The sequence below is a fragment of the Haliotis cracherodii genome, unplaced genomic scaffold (genome assembly GCF_022045235.1).
Source record: "Haliotis cracherodii isolate W230 unplaced genomic scaffold, xgHalCrac1.p SCAF_3, whole genome shotgun sequence".
Classification (NCBI taxonomy): Eukaryota; Metazoa; Mollusca; class Gastropoda; order Lepetellida; family Haliotidae; genus Haliotis; species Haliotis cracherodii.
Genome location: NW_027266286.1, coordinates 7,645,802 through 7,669,504, shown reverse-complemented (window position 1 = coordinate 7,669,504; position 23,703 = coordinate 7,645,802). Strand labels below are relative to the sequence as shown.

The 23,703-nt window shown below is 38.9% G+C and overlaps 1 protein-coding gene across 8 annotated transcripts in view; it reads right to left on the bottom strand.

Annotated features, from left to right (window-relative positions):
• LOC139473958 (arrestin domain-containing protein 2-like) overlaps positions 1-23,703 on the bottom strand; it is a 142,141-nt gene that overhangs the window by 7,467 nt on the left and 110,971 nt on the right. For 6 of the 8 annotated variants that reach the window (XM_071256808.1, XM_071256805.1, XM_071256807.1 and 3 more), the window contains 6 exons: positions 23,331-23,441; positions 20,521-20,556; positions 20,104-20,330; positions 18,807-18,989; positions 12,937-13,119; positions 11,731-11,998 (listed from right to left, as the gene is read on the bottom strand). In XM_071256808.1, coding sequence (XP_071112909.1) covers positions 11,750-11,998; positions 12,937-13,119; positions 18,807-18,989; positions 20,104-20,330; positions 20,521-20,556; positions 23,331-23,441 — 989 coding nt within the window. In that variant the 3' untranslated portion in view covers positions 11,731-11,749. Of the gene's footprint in view, positions 1-30; positions 119-11,730; positions 11,999-12,936; positions 13,120-18,806; positions 18,990-20,103; positions 20,331-20,520; positions 20,557-23,330; positions 23,442-23,703 lie in introns of all 8 variants that reach the window. The other 2 variants (XR_011653975.1, XM_071256811.1) reach the window with 2 other exon arrangements.

Below are 23,703 nucleotides of genomic sequence, written 5' to 3'. Positions count from 1 at the left end.
CTATGATCGAGTCACGAAATTCCAGAGTACCTTTGCAAGGTTGGAAACTGGACTTCAAAATCAGTTAACACCATTGCCTCGGGAAGATGGTTAGACTCAAACTTGCATGTCTTTTGACCTGGTGGTGTTTGAGAAGACACATATTTATTTTCAGAAACACAATTTTTTCTACAAAGTGTTCTTGTTACTTCAATACTGTAAACAAATCTGTTTTATGAAGGTGCCAGACATTCTCCATATGTGTCTGTTTTGTTTCTGAATCAGACATCAAGAAAAAAAAAACAGAATTATTTACCTGATCTCTTCAACATTTTGATGAAAGAAACTTGTCCAAATAGTTCTTGTATAAAATTACTTATGTATTATTATTACATGACAGTTAAACAAATTGTCTGTTGCTTATCACAATAGCATTTTAGTATCAAAAAACATCCATGAAATTCTATCATTCAATTCTTCAAGCAGATCAAGTTCTTATAAATGTTCATTTTGGCACACATTGACCAAAGAGGTTAACCCCGTCAGCAAGCTGACAAGGTAAGGATGTCATCTGTGGGATGACTCCATGCCCTGCTACATACTCCCCCGTCAACAGAAGGCACGTCTCGGGCCGCATAGTAGGGTACTGAGGCTTATTTTGCTCAAATCTAATATGAACATGCTCAGCCCCACGTTGGGCGCCTATGTAGCGGCCATAAAATTTCTGAGTCCCATGATGGGATTCGAACCACGGACCTTCTGATCAGAGGTCGGATGCCTTGTCCACATGACCAAAGAGGTTAACCCCGTCAGCAAGCTGACAAGGTAAGGATATCATCTGTGGGATGACTCCACGCCCTGCTACATGTACTACTCCACTTTTGAAAGGAGTGGGCAGCACCAGTTGCCCAGTTGCCCCTAGAGCATACCAGAAACCTGGTTCAATTCTTGGTTAGCCGCCTTTATCAATTATGTTTCTAGGTTTAACAGAACCATACCCATGCTTGTGGGTTTCACCAAAGTATTAAATGTCTCAGACCTGCATCACTTTGGGTTTTCCTCCTACATCAAGCTGACATGCCATGATATAACTGGAATACTATTCAAAGTGGTGTTCAAACCAACTCAGTCACTCACTTTTCATGGGATATGTTTTTTATCTTTCCATGATACACAAAAATGATTCTCATATATGTCAAGTGTATATTTAAAATGAACAGAATAGAATAGTTATTACATAGAATGACATTTGATTATCCCTCTCAAAGTTGAGAGTATATTAAACATGACATGGAATCCTCTTCAGTGACAGATTTCTTTGTATCAGCTCTATCCCGGTCATTGTTAACAGACTCATCGCTCTAGGCAATCAACCCAATCTGATCAAAACCAGATTGCAAAACGTTTGATATTTTATGTCCTTAGAGCAAGATTGAGAAGGAATCAGCTCAATGATACATGTGTTATGAGTAGGTACAAGAATATGTGCTAAAAGCAGTGTTGATTGTACGATTCCGACTGTATCATGAACATGGTTTTATGTATCGCTATCAAAAAGTGATGATACCAGATGTCATGAAAAGGTGAGCATATCCTGCCCCATCGATGGCAACTATCACAAACACACGCAAAGGCACATCAAATTTTCACCCGCAAAACAACACGGGAACATATGGTGCAACTATTATATTCCATTATCACAATGTATAAGATCTTCAGAGAATCGTAAAATCCTTGGGGAAATTCAATCAAAAAACAGCACCAAGTTTATGATTTACACAGTTTTGCTTATTCAAAATGACTCACTGAACATGTGCAAAATTGGATTTGTAAACATTTCTAGCATGTGTCCTCTTGAGATTGTACATCCCATCAGCTTTGTGCAAAGACTTATGAAGACCGCCCATCAAAAAGCAAAATAATAAATTCGCAAACACATCTGTGCACTTTGTTCCATTCAGATATATATATATAGAGAGGGAGAAAGTGAGGTTTGAAGTCATCGTGGACCTCACCAATACTTTAGTTTCAAGCAGTTTCAATGAATTGCAAAATTTATGACATAAAATATGCAAGTAGCAAAGATATTGCTCCACTTTGGGCATGATGGAATTGCCAGACACTTAAACATAAAATATTCCTACCGGGTAAATAACAGAGATATGTCTTTCTAGCATACCGTTGATGCATATGTATGAAAATCATGTGGACAAATACTGAATGGTATTCAGTGAAATGTATGAAAAGATGGACAAACATGTTGTTAGTTGTTATTTGAGCTGGACCTCTCAGAATAAGTCATAGGGATGAGGTCTTTAAGAATTTTTTCAGTGCACAGATCAGTTCTACAACCTCAGCCAAGAATATCCTTTTGTATTCAATATCAATAATCCCCAAGTTTCAAGTAGCCATTCAAAAGACTCCCTTCTTGTAGCATGAACCCAGACATGGCAATGGCAAATAACCGAAATGCATGTATACATCACACAGACCTAATCACACTGGAGACTGGTAATGGGAAAACTGATTAAATACAAACAGTAAATATGTGGCAGTACATGGCGTGAGCTCTGGTTGGCTCATCATTGTCGGCAGTATCTCGGTTGATAGGGGCTATTGTGGCTCCCTGGGGCACTCTGAATGATGGGAGGTGGCAAGCATGTCTCTGTTATCATTCAGTGGCAGGAAACGCAGGGGCCATGGTTGTGGATCGTTCCATAAGGTTATTCATGGGAATTCAATCCACTGTTTCATTTTTTGTAGCTGTTACTGAGGTGAAAAAGTTTTTAAAAATAACTGAATGTTTATAATTTCAGTTGACCTTAAATTGATTTTCAAATACTATTTACAGTCTTGCCCTTATCAATAACACCACTAAACCATATAGATTTGTAAGTCTATTCTTTGCGAATTTCTGTTGCAGGGATAAAAAACTGGCACTAGTCAGAATCTGTTTTTCTAATGTTCAAGGCACCTTGGGGCTTGTAGAATGTAAAGTTATTTAGAGGATGTCCTTATATGTTAACACTATTTGGGCTAGTAAGCATTTCAGGTTAATTTCTACCATGGCATTATTTATTTGTTTTTTCGTTTAATGCAGCACTCAACACTATACCATATGACAGTCTGTACATAATGGAGTCAATCAATTCAGTGATTGACATCATGAGCTTCAATCTATGCAATTTGGAAACTATCACTGTATTAGATATATCTGAGGATCTGTGTGTGTTAGTGTGTGTGTTAGTGTGTGTGTGTGTGTTAGTGTGTGTGTGTGTGTGTGTGCGTTGGAACACAGAATACCTTTGAAGAAAGAGCAACACGTGTTAATAAAAGTAGAGTTTTTTAAAGACAACTGAGTAACTTTGGCATCAGGATTCACTAAAAGAAAAGAGTGATGAGGACGGGGTTGTGGAGATGTGGAACATTCACCTGTCAGCGGGACATAATTTTAACGAGAATGATATGAACTGACAAGTAAAGTCACTGGCTCTCCCAAAACATACAGAACTAACTGTGTTTGTTTAAGTTCTGCATAATGTATAATGTCTTAATTATACACAAGTTCAGGGCTACCTCAACAAATTACATGAGGAAGTGGGGTCTTGTGTACCAATAATGAGAATGGTTGGTTTACCTTGGCACCAGGCGATATACAGTCTGATGTAGATTAATGGCGTGGTATAAAGCAGAGGAATCACCAAAAGATTGGAGATACCATTAAGAATTAACAATGTGTAAATATTGGTGAAAGACAGGAAATGAATCACCACAAGTTTACACTTTGGGCCAATTTCCGGTTGCCTTGTCTGCATCAAATGAGAAGTAACAGTGCATAAAGATATTGAAGGGAATATTCCGGCGTAAAAACAAACCATGTATTGGAAATACACGTTTAACATCTTAAGGTCTTACAAATAACATCATGAAAATGTAGCATCTGTATCATTAAGCATACTGAAAATCCAAAAAATGCATGACTTTGCAGTAGTTGGAATCATACAATGGACTTGTAATGAGTTCTTATGATTATTTTTATGTTGCTTTTATTTATTTTATGTTAGTAACAGATTGATAAGTGGAAGATGTATGACTACAGGCTTAAAATTATTAATACTGAAATAAGCATTACCAATAATTCTCTGGTAGTAGAAATGTTGAAAGGTCCTCATTCGGATTATGTTTAAATGTCATGTGTAGGTTTTGGAACATATAATATTATCTGCCAAAATACTTGACTTTCTGATATCATTAAAATAAATGACAAAAAGGAATCAAGTAAGCAGGGCTCACTGTAACCCCTGACCTTAACTCCGATATATTCAACATGAAAATAAATCTTCTTTTTTTTCAGAAAGTATACATCACAAAATCAAAACTTTGCACTGCAACTCTCCTATTGGTATATAAACTGAACCCCCAGTTAGAAAAGAATCCATGAAGTAGATAAAGAGGAAGAATCTATCATACACATTGAAATATGCCATGTACATTAGGCTCAGTGAAATAATTTTGGGAAGATTTTATGGATATGTTACTGAAGAAATATTAAGGGTTAACAACACCCACCAATGATAATCACATAATTTTTCATCACAAAAAACTAATATTTTTGTAAAGTAGCCTCAAACTTATCTTTTCTCACAATTTTTTTTTCTTACGATGTGGCTTAAGATCATATTTTACGTGACCACAATCCTCTTGTGATAATATTCTTACATGAAAAACATCATCTAAACCCCAGGCTAGATTACTTAAGATCAATAACAAAAATAGCTCAAGTCATAAATAATTCCGTGCAAAAGGCATATTGGATTTACTGCTTTTTAACATGAATTCATACCAATGCATAACCTTGCACATTCATGGAAAAACATCTAATTTGCTGCTATTCAGACACTTCCTGATGAGTATTCGGGACACAATTTAAAATATTTGTGAATGAATAGACAGTCATGGCATTGATGAATTTTCTCTGAAAACTGCAATTAACACAGGTCTTGCAGAACAGGTACCACTGAAAGTTCCAAATTACAGAACATTTCATAATGAGTTTGAACTGAGTCATATTAGAACTTAATTCACAAAATGAATTCATGAATGAGAGCTATGCAAACCAACGAAAGTAAATGGCTCTTGATTAGAAAGTATGATTAGAAAATTGTAAAATGCTAAAATTGGAAACATGATTAACATTAACAAAAGGTGGAATGGATTCATTTCATGTCCAGCTCACTGAGGCTATAGTAATAATACAAATGGATGCATTCATTGGTGAAATAACTGAAATATCAATTTGTAAAAGCTTGCCATTAACTCTCTTTTTTGACAATGTCAATAATCATTAAAAATTAAACCAAAAGGCTCTGTAGCTCATCTATCTTTCTCTGGAAAGTTTCAGAAGCAGATAAATTGTATGATTGGACATCCTGGTATTAGGGCCAACCTGGCAGACTTTCATGGGCCCTATTAATGGTATTAGCAATTGGCTTGCCTTTGCATGTGTTTGTGATGGGTGCCACAGGTGGGGCAGGATACTCTCACTATTTCGCACACACATAGTATCATCACTTTATGATAGTGATTCATAAATACATATGCTCAAGATATAGTCTGAATCGTATATACACTCTGCTTTTAGAAGAGATTTCTTATGAATACAGAGAAGATGTAAAAAATGCAAAAGTTTACGACAGACAGCTCATGTGAGCTACAAGTGAATCATATGTCTTACTTCATAGTTTGTTTCACTTTTAGCTTAAACTTATTTCAAGACCGACAACTAAAAAAAATATATCTAAATGTCATGACTTCATCCTATTAACTGTGTTATAATACAATCATCTACACAAGTCATGTCCTGAGGGGTTGGTAACTTTCGAAGAATCTTGGTGCCTAGATCCAAAATACTACCTTGCTATTACCAACTCCCTATCTGTGGTCTGATTTCTATGCTAGACTGAACTGGCAGCTTTGACAAGAGAGTCCCTTGGGCAAGAGCTGGCTGAGATGAAGCAGTAAAATGTCTCCTGATTCAAGCCTGACTGTCTTCATCATATAGCCAGACAGCTTACTTACAGGGAGCCCATGATGCCAGAACCCATCTCCCAAACTCATTTACAGCGCCAGAGATAGCTTTACCAGAAAATGTCTCCAGTGAGCGAGACTACTGTTGTGATTGCAGAACAAGTGGGATATGACACATTCATTATGTGGGCATGTCATTCAGACAATGGAACCCTGATTGTGAAGAAGTAGTAAAATGAGAGAGGGGAAAAAGGTGTCTGGAGAAAATGGGGTAGTTATTACAAAAATGGCTGACTGAGTTGATGGCATCTTATCTTGGTGCATGGAATGGAAGTAAACCCCAAAGCAACAATATTCTTTTCTTCTTGTTAACGTCACACTCTGCAATATTTCAGTTATATGACAGTAACTTATAAATAATCAAATCTGGACCAGACAATCCAGTGATTGGTAATGTAAAGGACGACTCCTCACTGTCAGGTATATTGATAGAATGTCAACCAAGTCACCTAGACTGGCCACCATATCCTTAGGACTGGAGGGGGGAAGGGATTGGGAGGAGGGGGGGGAGAAGAGAGGGTTTGGAGGAATGAGGAAAAAATATTTAATAGGAGTAATAGGAGAATAACACATTCAAAATTCTGGCTTCCACTTGTTTCACCAAGTATAAAACACAACAGACTGACCCCCTCACCTCAAAAGTATGGCTATGACATCACTGGAGTGGGCGGGTGAGATGATGTCACTTTCTCACTTTCTTGTCATGTCATAATTGTCATAATTGTTGCTGCTTGCACTTAATTGACCATACTAGAGTAGACAAGCCGAACGTTGAGTACAGGTTGTAAAAACTCTTGTACACCCCGCTGTTGACACATGTAACTCATAATCCATATACTCGCACCACACAACCCACCACATGTACTTTTTCCTGACGAAACGCTGTGGTGGTGTCAGACAGACTTGCTGTCGTGATTGACACAGCATGTATGAAGGCCATCTATCCAGTCCACACCAGCATATCTTAATTCTGAACTGAGAAAGCATGGGCTAATGGAGCTTGTGACATTAACTGTTCGTCTTGCCACTGATACACCTTAACATGAATCTCTAGACTCACTGTCTCATGCAGTCAATTCTAAAAACAACCCCAATAGAAAGTTTATTGGTCATGGAAAGTTTTATTGATTTTTCACATCAGCTTCCTCTAAAGCTGCATTCAGATGGCTCCTGTGAAACTTAGCCTTGGCTACATTCTATACATGATACTGCAGGGACATTACTGAACCTGTAACACCACCCCCACCCCCATCCGTGATACTGCAGGGACACTACTGAACCTGTAACACCACCCCCACCCCCATCCGTGATACTGCAGGGACACTACTGAACCTGTAACACCACCCCCACCCCCCAGTCCATGATACTGCAGGGACACTACTGAACCTGTAACACCACCCCCACCCCACACCCCCATCCGTGATACTGCAGGGACACTACTGAACCTGTAACACCACCCCCACCCCCATCCATGATACTGCAGGGACACTACTGAACCTGTAACACCACCCCCACCCCCATCCATGATACTGCAGGGACACTACTGAACCTGTAACACCACCCCCACCCCCATCCGTGATACTGCAGGGACACTACTGAACCTGTAACACCACCCCCACCCCCCACCCCCATCCGTGATACTGCAGGGACACTACTGAACCTGTAACACCACCCCCACCCCCATCCATGATACTGCAGGGACACTACTGAACCTGTAACACCACCCCCACCCCCATCCATGATACTGCAGGGACACTACTGAACCTGTAACACCACCCCCACCCCCATCCGTGATACTGCAGGGACACTACTGAACCTGTAACACCACCCCCACCCCATCCGTGATACTGCAGGGACACTACTGAACCTGTAACACCACCCCCACCCCATCCGTGATACTGCAGGGACACTACTGAACCTGTAACACCACCCCCACCCCCATCCATGATACTGCAGGGACACTACTGAACCTGTAACACCACCCCCACCCCCATCCATGATACTGCAGGGACACTACTGAACCTGTAACACCACCCCCACCCCCATCCGTGATACTGCAGGGACACTACTGAACCTGTAACACCACCCCCACCCCATCCGTGATACTGCAGGGACACTACTGAACCTGTAACACCACCCCCACCCCATCCGTGATACTGCAGGAACACTACTGAACCTGTAACACCACCCCCACCCCCATCCATGATACTGCAGGGACACTACTGAACCTGTAACACCACCCCCACCCCCATCCATTATACTGCAGGGACACTACTAAACCTGTAACACCACCCCCAAACCCATCCGTGATACTGCAGGGACACTACTGAACCTGTAACACCACCCCCACCCCCCAGTCCATGATACTGCAGGGACACTACTGAACCTGTAACACCACCCCCACCCCCATCCGTGATACTGCAGGGACACTACTGAACCTGTAACACCACCCCTACCCCCCACCCCCATCCGTGATTCTGCAGGGACACTACTGAACCTGTAACACCACCCCTACCCCCCACCCCCATCCGTGATTCTGCAGGGACACTACTGAACCTGTAACACCACCCCTACCCCCCACCCCCATCCGTGATTCTGCAGGGACACTACTGAACCTGTAACACCACCCCTACCCCCATCCGTGATTCTGCAGGAACACTACTGAACCTGTAACACCACCCCCACCCCCCACCCCCATCCGTGATACTGCAGGGACACTACTGAACCTGTAACACCACCCCTACCCCCATCCATGATACTGCAGGGACACTACTGAACCTGTAACACCACCCCCACCCCCATCCGTGATACTGCAGGGACACTACTAAACCTGTAACACCACCCCCACCCCCATCCATGATACTGCAGGGACACTACTGAACCTGTAACACCACCCCTACCCCCCACCCCCATCCGTGATTCTGCAGGGACACTACTGAACCTGTAACACCACCCCTACCCCCCACCCCCATCCGTGATTCTGCAGGGACACTACTGAACCTGTAACACCACCCCTACCCCCCACCCCCATCCGTGATACTGCAGGGACACTACTGAACCTGTAACACCACCCCTACCCCCCACCCCCATCCGTGATTCTGCAGGGACACTACTGAACCTGTAACACCACCCCTACCCCCCACCCCCATCCGTGATTCTGCAGGGACACTACTGAACCTGTAACACCACCCCTACCCCCCACCCCCATCCGTGATACTGCAGGGACACTACTGAACCTGTAACACCACCCCTACCCCCCACCCCCATCCGTGATTCTGCAGGGACACTACTGAACCTGTAACACCACCCCTACCCCCATCCGTGATTCTGCAGGGACACTACTGAACCTGTAACACCACCCCTACCCCCCACCCCCATCCGTGATTCTGCAGGGACACTACTGAACCTGTAACACCATACTCACTCACAAGTATTTACTCAGTATCTAATCACTCCATGACTTGCTTAGAAGATGCAAATTCTACTACCCTTACCACACACCTGTAACTGAAAACTGAAACACCTGACCAATATTGTCAATTTTTTTTAGACTTCGAAAACATCATAGTAATTACGGGACAGAGTTAGAAATTGGCACTAGTCCTGTAGTCCTTGCCAAATTGCCAAATAGTTAAGGTATCATAGGGACTAGTTAATATTACTATATGTTGAAATATAAAATATGACTAGTGGGCTAAAAATGTTAGTTTCTACGGCTATGGGAGTGTCATGAAACACCAAGGTATGATGATGTTTTAGCTCACCTGAATTTATAGATCTAAAAGTTGAACTTTTAAATGATGAGTAAGCAAAAAAGACACTTTCAACATTGCTACAATAGTGAGCTTTAGAGAAACACTAATGATCATAATTGTTATATAGGTGTTGCATAGTAACATCATGAACATATCAAACATCATTTTATGGCTGAAAACCACACCCTGAAAATTCGAAAGGACCCCAGTTATTGTAATACACATTTATACAAAAAAGTTAAATACTTAAATTGAAGTCAAGTACTTAGTGACTGAATTCTTGAGGCTTAGTGTTAGAGGCTGGTGTAACTGACATAAACTACACTTTATAGATGTTCAGGGATTATCATCTCATGTTTGCTTCACACAATGCCTTTAATAATGAGGTTATGGTGGCTGACAGACCATCAGGCCTTGATAAAGACAGCTTTGTGTTCATTATTGACAGTGTGGAAATGGGAAATCTCTTAAACTTTTCTCAATCTTGATTAACAAGGAGATCAATATCCCTCTAGAGTCTCTTGGGAAATTTTCCATTAAAATGACTCCACGTTTTGAAGATATTTACGACAGTTTAATATGTGTCTCACAGGACCTGCAAGGAATTTATCTGCATTTGATAGTGCTTCGTGAGCCAATTTTCTTCCTACTATTGAGACACATTTTTGATACTATGGAACTTTTAAACAGATTTTTTTTACCAGATTTCAGTCTTTTCTGTATTATATCATTATAATTTTCATCAAATCAGGTCTCCGAGACACAGAACAACAGATAAGAGAAGAAAAATCCCAATGATGAATTAGCATAATGGAAAAAAACAAATAGCTGAGAAACAGCAGCTTTAAAAGTTTATCTCCTCACCATTCAACACTAAATTATTCTCTGCCCGAGTATAGAGTAAAGATGCTAAAATTTAAGCCTTAGAGCCAAAGCTGGTAAAAAATAGCTTACACTTGTATTGAGCTTGCGCTTGGTGTCATCCCAAAATGGTATTGTTTATTAGCATGTTGTTAACAGGCTGGACGTTAATGGTCAAATAACAACAGGTCTAGCACAGACCAGTAAACTAAAAATCCTTTGAGGTCAAATTGGGTCTGGTACCTGACTTTTCAACGTCATACCTAGCTTTTACTTAACACCAGTTTCTTACAGTGTATCAATCACAAAAACACAGTCAATCATAATGCAGGAGAAAAATTGTGGAAATGGCAAACACTTTGGTGAAACGTGAATATGATAGTAACTTTGGGTGAATCTGGCACTGTAAACGACTGCCTGCTGATTCTGCCGTGAGATGTGGCACCGTAAGATCACTGAGCCATTCATGACCAGAATGGGAATAGAGACACACAAACATAGTATAAAATATGGGTTTCATGCAAGGTTCAGCACCAAACTTTGTGAGTGAGAGAGTAGCACATTTTAAACTGCTTTGAGCAATATCTAAGTAACATCAGGTCAATGAAACCCACGTGCATAGGTATGGTGTGACATACTAACTTACTTTAAGGCCTGAGTTTGAAAACTGAGCTAGATCAAACTACCGTATTTTCTTGAGTATAGTGCGCACTTTTTTTCCAAAAAAACACAGCTGTGTGGAAGGGGGTGCGCATTATACACGAATTATGAGTTTGGATGGTTTTTTCCCCCATGGAAAGACATTACCATGAGCTACTATACTCAAGTAAATACAGTACTGTATATTACGGGTCTGAGTTTTTATGATCAGTGTAACTGGTAATATGTGGTATATATATTACCTATGTGCCTTGAGCTCGGTCAGGTATCAATGTACCCAGTTATATGTAGCATATATTACCTATGTACCCGGTAACATGTGATACATATCACTTATGTACCTTGAACTCAAGGATCAAAGTAACTGGCAAAATGTGGCATATATTACCTATGTGCCTTGAGCTCGGTCAGGGAATATCGTCATCCTCCTCCCAGGGTGGAGCTGTTGGGAGCATACTGTGGAAGGACATGTCTGTTAAACATAGGTGGTCTGATGAGCTGTCAGAGAAGAATGGAAACGGGAAGCTGTTGTCACTCGGTGAAAGAAGTGGGTGACATGTGACTCGATGTTGTGCATCTTGGAGAGGTACGGTGCCTATGACAATGTCCACTGGCAGCTTCACCTTCCTGGCCAGTCCTGCTGGTTTTATACATAACTGAAAAGAGGAAACATCTGTATCACTTGGGGAGTAATTGGTAACACTGCTGAGGTGGCTGCTGGGTCAGCCTCGTGCCAAGATATCACCTGTGGGTATGTGTATAGGAGCAGATAATCAGGTAATTGCTCACATTACCAGAAACTATTACTTGTTATGTCATGTTGATTGAGTAACACATTTTCTGGGAGGTTCATGAGAATTTGTATGATATGGAATTGACATCAGGTAGCACAAAATTGTGAATACATTATAAAGATAATTTGAACAAGCACTACTTATGACTTAAAAGATATCTCCGTACAAATGTGGTTCCAGTGTGCACAAATGTGGAAAACGGACACAGAAAAATAATATACTGCATCATGAGGGACGCTCAATGATATTCAATGTACCTTCAGCACATCAAGAGCAGAGATTGGTGTCTGTCATTTCATCCATCAATCATGACCACTGTCCACATGATCACTGATACATCCAGGCTCTAAAGTAAATTATCTAAACGTACACTACACTACACCATTACATTACTTTACAGGACCCTCATATTGCCTGTGGACTGCCTCCGTGGTCTAGTGGTAGAGCGTCCACTCGGAGAGCGGAAGTTTCGGGGTTCGATTCCCGGCCGTGTCATACCAAAAGACTTGTTGTTTGGTACTGTTGATGGTACTTGTTGTTACCATGTCTGGCGCTTGGCTTTAAGTTTTAAATACCCTAAAAATTAATCATTGGGGGTCCCAAGGCGCTTCATGTTTGTAAGTCCAGGTAATACCCTTAGACTTTAAACAGTATGTACCCAAAATATTCTGAATGGTTTGTCACTTCTAGAGTATGAACCTCTTGAGAATGTTTACCGAAGAATTACTTTTCACAATCTACATATATAACCAACCTGTTATACCAGGTATGTTACAACTCAAAGTTGTCCTACAACTTACTTCTATACTGTACTGTACATCAATGATCTTGCATCCTCTAAGATGTGAAGGCGGGACGGTTGGAATGCTCAGTAGCTCTCTCTGCCAGGTTTGTTTTCCACGAGGGGCTATACTGCCTTTATGGACAGTTACTAGCAGTGTCGACTCAGAAAATCTCCCTCGATAGGAATAGTAGGTTACATTCTGGAAGAAAGCAGTGGCGATGAGATGACCTTTCTTGTGAATAGTTACTCTGATATATAAACCTATCATAACAATGAATTTTACCTGAGAGTTACTCCACGTTTTTATGGTAGATTTTGTTAAAAGAGAATGATTTACCAGTAAAGAAAATTTCTTCTCAATATGTTTGATTAAGATGACCAAGGAAGACAAGATATCTGATCTTTTGGATTTCTCATCTCGATAACAAATCATTAACCTACTTCACTTTAGGTCTGTGTGAAATGAACTTGTGAAACATCCAATTCATGTTAGGTCTGTGTGATAAGAACTTGAATAACTTCCATTTTTTTTGCAGGATTTGGTGTTTTTAAAAACCTATTGTGGCCAGTTGAGTAATTTATATGGAATAGTGAAATCATGATTGAATTGTAGGGAAAAACCTTATTATCATTTGACAAGATTTAGCTGACAGAAACTGACAGTAGTATATATTATTAACCCAAGCTTGCTTGGAAAATTGGTTATTGAAACATTAATTGAGATCTTACAGATGGACCAATGGACTTCCTAGCTGCAACTTCAAAGATTGATTTCAAAGATGTTTGGAAACACTGAACATTCTGTTTGCTCTATCTGAAGATATCTTCATTATTAATGTCCGTATATTGTTAATAATCATATATGCATTAATTTATAAGGCTGAAAAATATCATAATTACAAAAAATGTGGGTCAAGACGTTCTTATAAATAAACAATTGCACCAGACTAAATCATCCTTTGGCAAGATATCCTTCTGACAGACAGCTTAGTCTGAGAGCTGGTAATCGAAACACTTTGTTTTTCCATATCTTGTGCTGAAGAGGCCTGCCTGAAATAGTTACATCTAAATTACTTGTAATATTTCACAGAGTGTCACCCTTCATCTCACTAATGAGTTCATTTCTTTCGTGTAGAACTGTCATCATCATTTTTCAATTTCCAAGTCCAATTCTTCAAAAGAAGCTGAAGAAATAATTCACCTTCAAACCTTAATTAAGATGCCTTTGAAGCAGAATCAGAAGAATAGCTCACTTATGATGAAATAATTGCTGGTCTCTATTCTAGGATTGATGATTTTCCACATTATTTTTCTGTGTTTTATCAATAGAATCCGTAAAACTGATACTTTTGTGGCTACCAAGTTAATTCATGTTGTGTTCCTCGTGAATGAGGTTTGCTAGTCATTATCTAGTCATTGGTGCAAATTTTCCTAAATCTAGCAAATGACATAAAAATGTTGACCAATCAGATTATACTAAGTAATAGGACATTGCTTCCTTTTGAGATTCACAAAATGTTGACTTCAGTATTTTCATGATTGCTGTTTACAATTAGGTTCTTTCTTCAAAGGATTTCACTTAGAATGTCATCAATAAGTAACTAGGTATCCATTAAATCAAGAGGCCAACGTGACTGCAAAACTCAAAAGAAAGTCTTTCATGGAGCAAAAACGTACACTTATACGACCCAACAATGATGGTGAGAAGATATAGTTAACTTTTGATAAGGCACAGACATACTGCTGAAAAGAAAAAACATAATTGATAGATAATAAATAATATCTTAAATAAAAGACCATATTCCTGAATCCAATTTTGCTCTTATTATTTTCACACACCCCGACATCCGTTTTGTACAGAACAAGGTAATACGGGACATTGTGAAGAAGACTGGCACACCAAAATGACCACAGTCAGTGACTTCACATCTTTGACTTCAAAGGGGTAGTGTCTCAACATTGGATGTTGGTGTCTACTTGATTTGAATACCAGCTGTCTTTTAACCTTGCATTTCTTAAGATATATCAGGTATACCCACGGACCTATATAACCAAGTGAATGGTATACCACAATTAGATAATGGAACATCAGTTGATGTATGCCAATGTGAGTTTATTTTCAGTTGATGTTTGCCAATGTGAGTTTATTTTTGAATCATAGTGCCCTAAATCAGTTTAAAGAAATGAGAACTTTGTTCATAATGGCTCATCATTCACAATCATCCATTAATTGCATGACAAATGCACACACAAAAAGATATGAAGTAGTGTGTATTGAAATTTCAAATCATTTTGGAAGATAGATGGAACAGAGATTAGATTAACCTAAAATTAAAAACAGAAATACACACTTTCCTGAACAAATAAGGAATGTGCACAAGCAGACCTTGACCCTTACTTTGAACACTTATAGATGTCCACATGCTACAACCTATTCAACATTTGCATTTTTATTGTTCACTCTTGAAGGTGCTGCCAAGCATTGCCAGAGAGCACCTGTTCCCTACTGAGTCTGGATAGGAGCTATCATCAGCTAGTCAGCATATGGTGTTGTTTGACATGCCACTGCACTGTTTGACATGGTCTTAACCTGTCCACATTTCATCTACTTAGATGTGACAAGTACTGCAATAAAGGCGTTTGTAGAATTTATATAAGAGGAATGTAACAGTAGTGTGTTAGTTCCTGCCATAAAGACTTGTGAAACTTCCACAGTTAGCAATAAACTCATCACAATCTGGTGCATATTTATAATAGTGAAAGGCTCTTGAAGTTTATGAGAGTATGAGCATCTTGACAGCAAAAACCTGAATATTTCAGGTAACAAATAGTCCATGTTATTGCTTTATGAGTGCGTTCACTTCATCTGAAAATTAAACTCTTTCATCACTAAAGACCTAAGCCAATGAAATTCCAAATGTTTACACCTTACAGAATTCATAGTTATCTGACCGGAAATATAAGATTTTCAGGTTACCATGTGTTCTGTAGTTCCCCTATAAAAGCATCTGTTAAACAAGTATTTTCTAGAAAAGGATTGCCCTCAAAACATGATGCCTAGCATGTTACCACAGCAGTCAGCGACTTTAGCCACTAATCTTAACCAGAGTCTAGCATAAACCTGTTTGGTCCAGTAAGCTCAGCTAATAATAATCCACATAATAACACTAAAATCTACTGAAAAATATGCTAAGAGCCATGTTTATACTGGTAGTCTGAACTATTTTTAGCACAGACTGTCATAGCATGTTTTTACGGTTACAAACATACAATGTGTGCTTAATTACAACTGAATGTTCCAGCCACAAAGGTAGGACATGAAGAGCGCATGGAGAAGAATGCTGACCTTGAAGACGGCTGTAGATCATTACGAACTTCATATGAGGACAGGTATGTGTAAATGCAATCATCCTTCACGACCACTGGGTAAGGGGAAGGAGAATTAAACGAGGGTCTTCATTAACCATAGCATTGGCGGTAACGCTTGATCACAACTCTAACAAAAACATAACTCCTGTAGATAAAGAGAGCAGCGCACTGTGGGGGTGTTTAAGATATCAAACTACAAGAACCTTTTTCAGCATGTGCTGAGTGGCTCCCTTGGCAGCAAAGGAGCACAAGGGTGCAGGTGGCAAAGTTTGGTTTACCATTTGGTCATGCATGTGTATCAGCTTAAAGCTTCCCACATCATTGTTATCTGGATTGGATGTTATTGGGATGGGTGTTGTAATAATATGTGCAGATGGAGAGTTTAGTCTGCAATCTAACTATCAGATGTCCATGCTGCGATAATTTCATAATGATTACCCGGGGTATCATTGTTCGTTGGCAAGTCTCCAATCTTTTGAATAATCTTACTTTGATCAGAACAGGTTATTGACCATTTTAACTCAGTCAGATAAGTTAATCTTTGGAAAATTGTCATATCATGTAATCTTTTATTCAATTTCAAAATATAATTATCTTAAAAAGTGCACTTCTAATTCTTTAAAATTCATGATTGATATCAAAGTTGAGAAAAATATATCTGTTTACTTAAGCTGCCATTGAGTATAAATAGCTTACAAGAATACAATGTAAACACAACTTTTTCAAGGATTCAAGGTTTGGTAAACAGATGCAAATTATTATGAAATTCTGAAGTAATACTGTAAGAAGTGGTATAAATTCCACTTTGTGGATGAGCATGTCACTCAGTGGTTTGAACCATGACAGTTTATTTGCACTTTTCATTACCACTCCATCTACTCACTTCAACACTTCCAACTCTTTTACATTGATTTTGCAATTCCTCACCAACATCTCATACATTATCCTAAAGATAATTCAAGATTGATGCATATTATGCATTTCTGAAACAGAACAAACTCCTTCAATTGTCAAGATAAGATCTTGTCCTAAAAACAGAGTTTAAATTGCCAAAACAAGTGTGATAGACAAATGCAGTGGTCGACAGACAATTAACACTCTTTCAACTTGGCACAGAAAAAAGAAGACGGTAGTGAGGATTGCCAGATGTAGCCTGCTTGAGTTGCAAGGCTGGATTTTCTTTGGCACAGTTTATGACAGTTGCTTATCATTGTTGTTGTCACTTTGTTTACATGTTTGCAACATAATTGCAAATTGGAACTTGGTTCAGGTTGCTAAAATGAGATCAGCTAAAGTTGCTACTAAATTCAGTTCCCCAACTTTCTTCTCATCAAGCGCGTAGAAGGAGAATCACCCTTTGGAAGAACAGTTGCCGATATTTAGTTGAGACGTTTTACATTATACAGGCAAGTAAAACAGGGAAAGTAAGCTATTCTTTTCTAATCTGATAGATACATTTCTTTATTACAAAAACAATTTTTCTTCTTGTAATTTCTTTCAAAATGCCAACCATCACAAATACTAAACTATCTTTTGCTTATTTTAATTAATGAACATGTTAATAATAGCATGTTTTGGGGGGTTACATTTTTTATATTTAAACATGTTTATAACAAATTCAGATTATAATTGTCCCTAATAGGAATGGCAATACACTAGAGGGGTAATACATCTCTTGCTCATGTGAGTGAGTGAGTGAGTGAGTGAGTGAGTGAGTGAGTGAGTGAGTGAGTGAGTATGGTTTTACGCTGCTTTTAGCGGGGGACACCAGAAATGGGCTTCACACATTGAACCAATGTCGGGAATCGAACCAGGGTCTTCGGCGTGACGAGCGAACGCTTTAACCACTAGGCTACCCGACCGCCCCTCATGTGAACGAGAAACTTTAGATGAAAAACCTGAGGACCTCAAAACACGTTAACAGTTGACTAATGTTATCTGGGGTAATGTTTTTGACATATTAATCCCACTTATTATAAGTTTATCTACTCACCAATGAATGATGTCCATAAAGACAAAACTTGTTACTTTGCGGCAATAAAGTATAAACCTATACAAACACCCCTTAGTGGATGAGTTTCAAATAACCATGACAAATAAAGTTCACTCAGATCTTTGGACAGGTGGGCGGTCGGGTAGCCTAGTGGTTAAAGCGTTCGCTCGTCACGCCGAAAACCCAGGTTCGATTCCCGACATGGGTACAATGTGTGAAGCCCATTTCTGGTGTCCCCCGCCGTGATATTGCTGGAATATTGCTAAAAGCGGCGTAAAACTATACTCACTCACTCACTCACTTTGGACAGGTGAGCTACAAGCTTCAACATGTGTCAGACAATATCTGCTGGCACAGTTTGAAATATTCCTGCACATAAGCTAAACCAATGCAGTTGTGTTTATTGCTCTTATTTACTAGATTACATCATAAACACCTCCGAAACAAACATAATCATTTCAACGATACATTTCTGTAACAGCTATAGTTACAGACGTACGTAACTCCTGGAAGCACATACCTACCTGTATTAGTGATACTTGTGTGGCTGCTATCCTCCGTGTGCTTAAGTTCTTTATTTCCGCCCACACAGGGATGGCTTCCTTAAGTGTGTAACCCTTCCGATCAAGTCTTAGTGTTGCCGTGACTGTGCCAGCTACACAGCACCAGGATCCAACCGCCTCAAATGTGTCATTCTCCACTGGCAGCTGCAGGAAATCAGGGAGACATGTCAACAAAAGGAGAGTTTCTCAAACATAAATAATAATAAATATGCTATACATAATAAAAGAACGACCCCTAGAGACCATTGCTGTCTATTACTAAAACAATAGTCCTTACACAACGTTTGAGGCTACTACATGATGGAGGGACTGGAAGTAGCCTTGAAGAAAAATTGCTGTCCATGCTGATCTGGACCATATTGTTTTCCCTTCCTTCCAGCCCTCTTGGTATTGCAAAAAACGGAAATGATGCAAGTCTAGATTTTCTTCAGTTTCAGGAATGTGAATCTCTAATATCTTGCTGGGGCTATTTTTCAAATACATATGGTACACCATTTTATGAAGGTAGTTAATTTATAATGGATTTAATGGCACACGCTTACTAACCTTTTAAATATGTCATACCCAAAATGTTTCTTCTTCTTTTTTAAACTTTAATGACACATCAATTAGGATTGATCGTTGCTGATTTTCTTCAGTGAGATTGGTAAAAACAGAATACCTGTCATATCGTGGTATCACTATATTATCGTGGTATCACTATTTTGTGGTGTGATATGGTCGGAATATGTGGTTTACATAACTTCCTGTTTGAGATTATGCATAATCAGTTTACATACGAATTAGGTTGGGTTAAGGGACATTGTCCCAATAAATAGGTTCCTTTCTAACCAATTATGAATGGAGGTAGGGGCAATACCACTTCATAAACATTCCAGAAACTATCATAAAAAAGTTAACATGTATACTTTTGAGTAGCTGTAAATTATTGCAACGAGTCTTGAATTCGATCAAACGATAAAACCCTTGCTTAGGTTTCCCAAAGTAGACAGTTGACAGTGAGTGTGGATTATGAGATTTACTGATACCTCATTAACATAGAGCCCGTGATTATCATACTTTTAATGTAATGTTTTCTATCAAAATTTAATATTTTCAGAGAGTAAGCATTAGTCTAATAAATACTTTGCACAGGGACTTACAGGTTCAAAATAACAGTAACACTAACAATAAAGCACAATTATGTAAGCTTCATGTTGGTTAACTAAACAGTGTTGGGAATGCAGACCACTGTCAACAGGCTGATATGAACACTTACTGCAGAATCGGGTTCAGAGTTGAGGTCCAGGGCTCCAATAACCGCGAATTTACTTGTTCTTTCGTGATGGGGCCCACCAGGGGAATAAATTGTCATTCTCACGAAATACCGCAATCTGCCATGCTTTCCCTTGAATGAAGATGGCAGTTTTGATGGAAGAACAAATTCAAATGGAAAGTAATGAGATCCTGGATGTAACAATCCTTCATCATCAATTTGTTTTTCACCTGAAAGGAAAAGAATAATGTGGTAATCAATTGCGTTCTTAATCCAATAACACAACTGTAAGATTCTACTTGAGTAAAGTGCATAATTTCCTGGCAGCTAATTTGAATAGTGCATACTCCACAAAGATGATCACGTGATCACATTTTGCTATTTAATGAGCCTTGAATTTATTAATGTGATCACACTCACCTTCTAAATTTGTTGGAATATGTTCCAGTTTAATATCTGAAAAATGTTATGAAAAGTGCTTAAGTCTTATAATACACAATTCTTTAAAACACACATTCCTTTCCTCTTATTCCTGTATCACTTTTTTTAATTTAGGCAGTAATTTTGCAAGACACATATGTTACCAGGACATTTTTCATAAATTTTGCTTATTTTGATAGGACATTCTCCTATACCTTGACATATATTGAAGAATTCTTTTAAGACTTTTGTATGATGTCAATCAATCGTCAATCCTATAAAATGAACCAATCCAGTTTAGTGAGGCAGTTGTTCACTTTGAACGATACTATACAAGATGATAATGAGTGAGTGAGTTTGGTTTAACACCGTTTTGAACTGTATTCCAGTTATATCACGGCATGTCAGCTTAATGTGGGAGTCCAAAATGATGTAGGTCTCAGATGTTTACCACTTTGGTAAATCCGATGAGCACAGGTATGGTGCTGACAAGCCTAGAAACATACCGTATTCGACGTAATAAGGGCCCTGGGCGCTCTCAAAATTAGAAATAGGGGGCTCTTATTAGAATATTATTTTGGTTAAAAAAACAGAGTTGAAAGATACATTTTGTGGTTTATGCTGACAGCCTGAAATGTTTATGTACGACAGATATATTTTTCCAGAATTAAATTCCCATAATTAAGGGTGCATGTAACACACGAGTGCGTGTTATACGCGAATAAATAAGTCTTGTATACATTAATCAATCGGAAGGGGTGCTAATTGGGATTGTTCACTCGACAATATATTAGCAAATATCGCCGTGGGCGCTTATTAGAGCGGGCGCTTATTACGGCGAATACGGTAATTGAGGTGAACAGGGATTCGAACCCACAACCATTATAGGTTTCTGGCCTGCCCAAGGGATGTAACTCAGTAAATTGCGGCACCTTTGACGACAGGGTCACCCGCGCACGCTGATGATAATGATGATGATACAGCAAAATAGCTTAATGCTCAAAGTATTTCTTAGATTTATGAAATGTCCTCAAAAATAATCAAGAGAACTACACTCTAAACTACCTGCACCCTAATCACTGGAGCAGTCAGTTTGTAGAACATTTGAGCAGTGAGAGGTATGCTACAGCATGGAATTGCTCACCCAAAGCTAATAGTAACAACCTCAAACTCTGCTTTGCTACCTGTTAATCATAAGGTAACACATTTCAGGTTCTGATATTGTTTTTATATTGCATGATTGTGCAGTTTGTACACTACATACATATAAATGCAAAAGCTCTCTTAATCAAGTCTCCCTAGGATTTTGGTACCATAGAGATACAAAGGCATTGCAACAAAGTATTACTATTATAGAACAAGCTGTTGAAAGGAGAAAATTGATAAAGTTGTCAATATAATATTAATGAGAATAGTAGCAATCAATGAAAGAAATGTTTCTTTTAATAAGTATTATATCCTTGAAGATATTCCCTTCTTGGCAAATATATTATCTTTTTTTTTCACCTCCTATCCAAAGATTTTTTTACAGCTCAATGAAATATATCTGACAAGGATATCATCTTGGAGGCTATACACTGACGCAGGATTCCATCAATGAGCTGATGCTAATCAAGTAAACAGAACCCAGGATCCATCAAACAGTCTCAACACAGACTGCCTTCTGCAGGTGGTGGAACACACACCTTAGTCATAAAAAACTATAGTTTGATCCAACAGTGCAGTACAGTTCCATTCCCAACACTTTACGAGAAACGCTGACGTAAAACGTACCCAGGTTTTGGATCAAAAGACCAACATGAATCCTGGTTGTTGTGTTTGCAGTATTACATCATGCAACTAAGTGGAAGAGGGTAAATGTTGAAGGATAATAGTGGTTCTACTTCTGAGAGCCAAACATTTGAAGCTGATCAAATATTCTAATACTTCATACATGATTCAGGAAATTGATGCTGCCTGGGTGTCAGAACTTCTATTGTTTGTCTAAATATTTTTTTTTATCAAATATCTTCATACCATTACTTTAATTATACAGGTATTTGAATCAGTTGAGTAGATAATGTTTTTTGAGGCTGGAAATGGGTTCAAGTATCGTTCAAGGATCAGCTGAGAAGGGAGAAATGCAAGGAGTAATTTGTGACATCTTCAGGTAAAAGATTCTGAATGTGTATTGCAATACATAGCTTACATTTTAAATATACTATTGTTTCTAGGGTTCCTACATATATACTAAACAAAAAAGTTAGGGGTCATGAATATTTGGAGGCATATATTTTTTTGTAGTGAAGACAGAGGACACTGCTTCATAATAATATCCCCCAAAATATTCATGACCCCTAAGTTGTGTTGTTCAGTACATCATACAGATGTCTAAGATGACCATAATCAAACCATATACCTATAAAGGTGTTCCACTCCTGACTGAGTGCCGGTATGATACAATATGTACTCTCAAGAAGAGAGCACCTGTTGCTGCTTCCAATGATTGAACATGTTCCCAGGCATGTAAATAACCTCAATTAATTCATTTCAGCCCCTCTAAGCTGAGCACATGGTAGAGAGGGCTGAAGATGCATGACCCCTTTGCCTTGAGTACATGCTGCGATCATTATTAGAGTGTCCTGATCCATCAGGCATAATCCTCTTCAGACACACTGGTGAATCCGATGATAACTAATTTCAGGAAGTAGAATCTTTGAAGATTATATGTAGTAAGTTGATGAATCATACGGAATTGTACAAGGGCTATGGATTTCTTATGATTATGGAAAGGGTTTTGGCGTTTGTATTGTGACTGTAACCATAATTACCTTTGATTGGCAGCACAGTTGTATAGTTGAACACCTCCTCGTCTGAGGCCTGTATGTCACTAGAGGTCATCCATTCCACTTTGGCTTCTCCAATAGCTTCTAGACAAACACCTGCCAACAAAGTCCAAACTTAGCATTCAGCCTGTCATACAAGTGGAAGATGCAGAGATCACCAGATTCTGTGGTACTAGAGATTTAATAGCTGTTACTAACCCTTTAAAGGCTCATTTTATTCTGTATACTCTAGATACAACTTTCATAATAAGACTCACAAGACCAAGGTATCCCTGAAGTAAAGCATCATGAGAGGGATCAGAAAAGGCAGTGTAAATCTATAGTACTGAGTACCAATATAATTAATCCAACACTATAA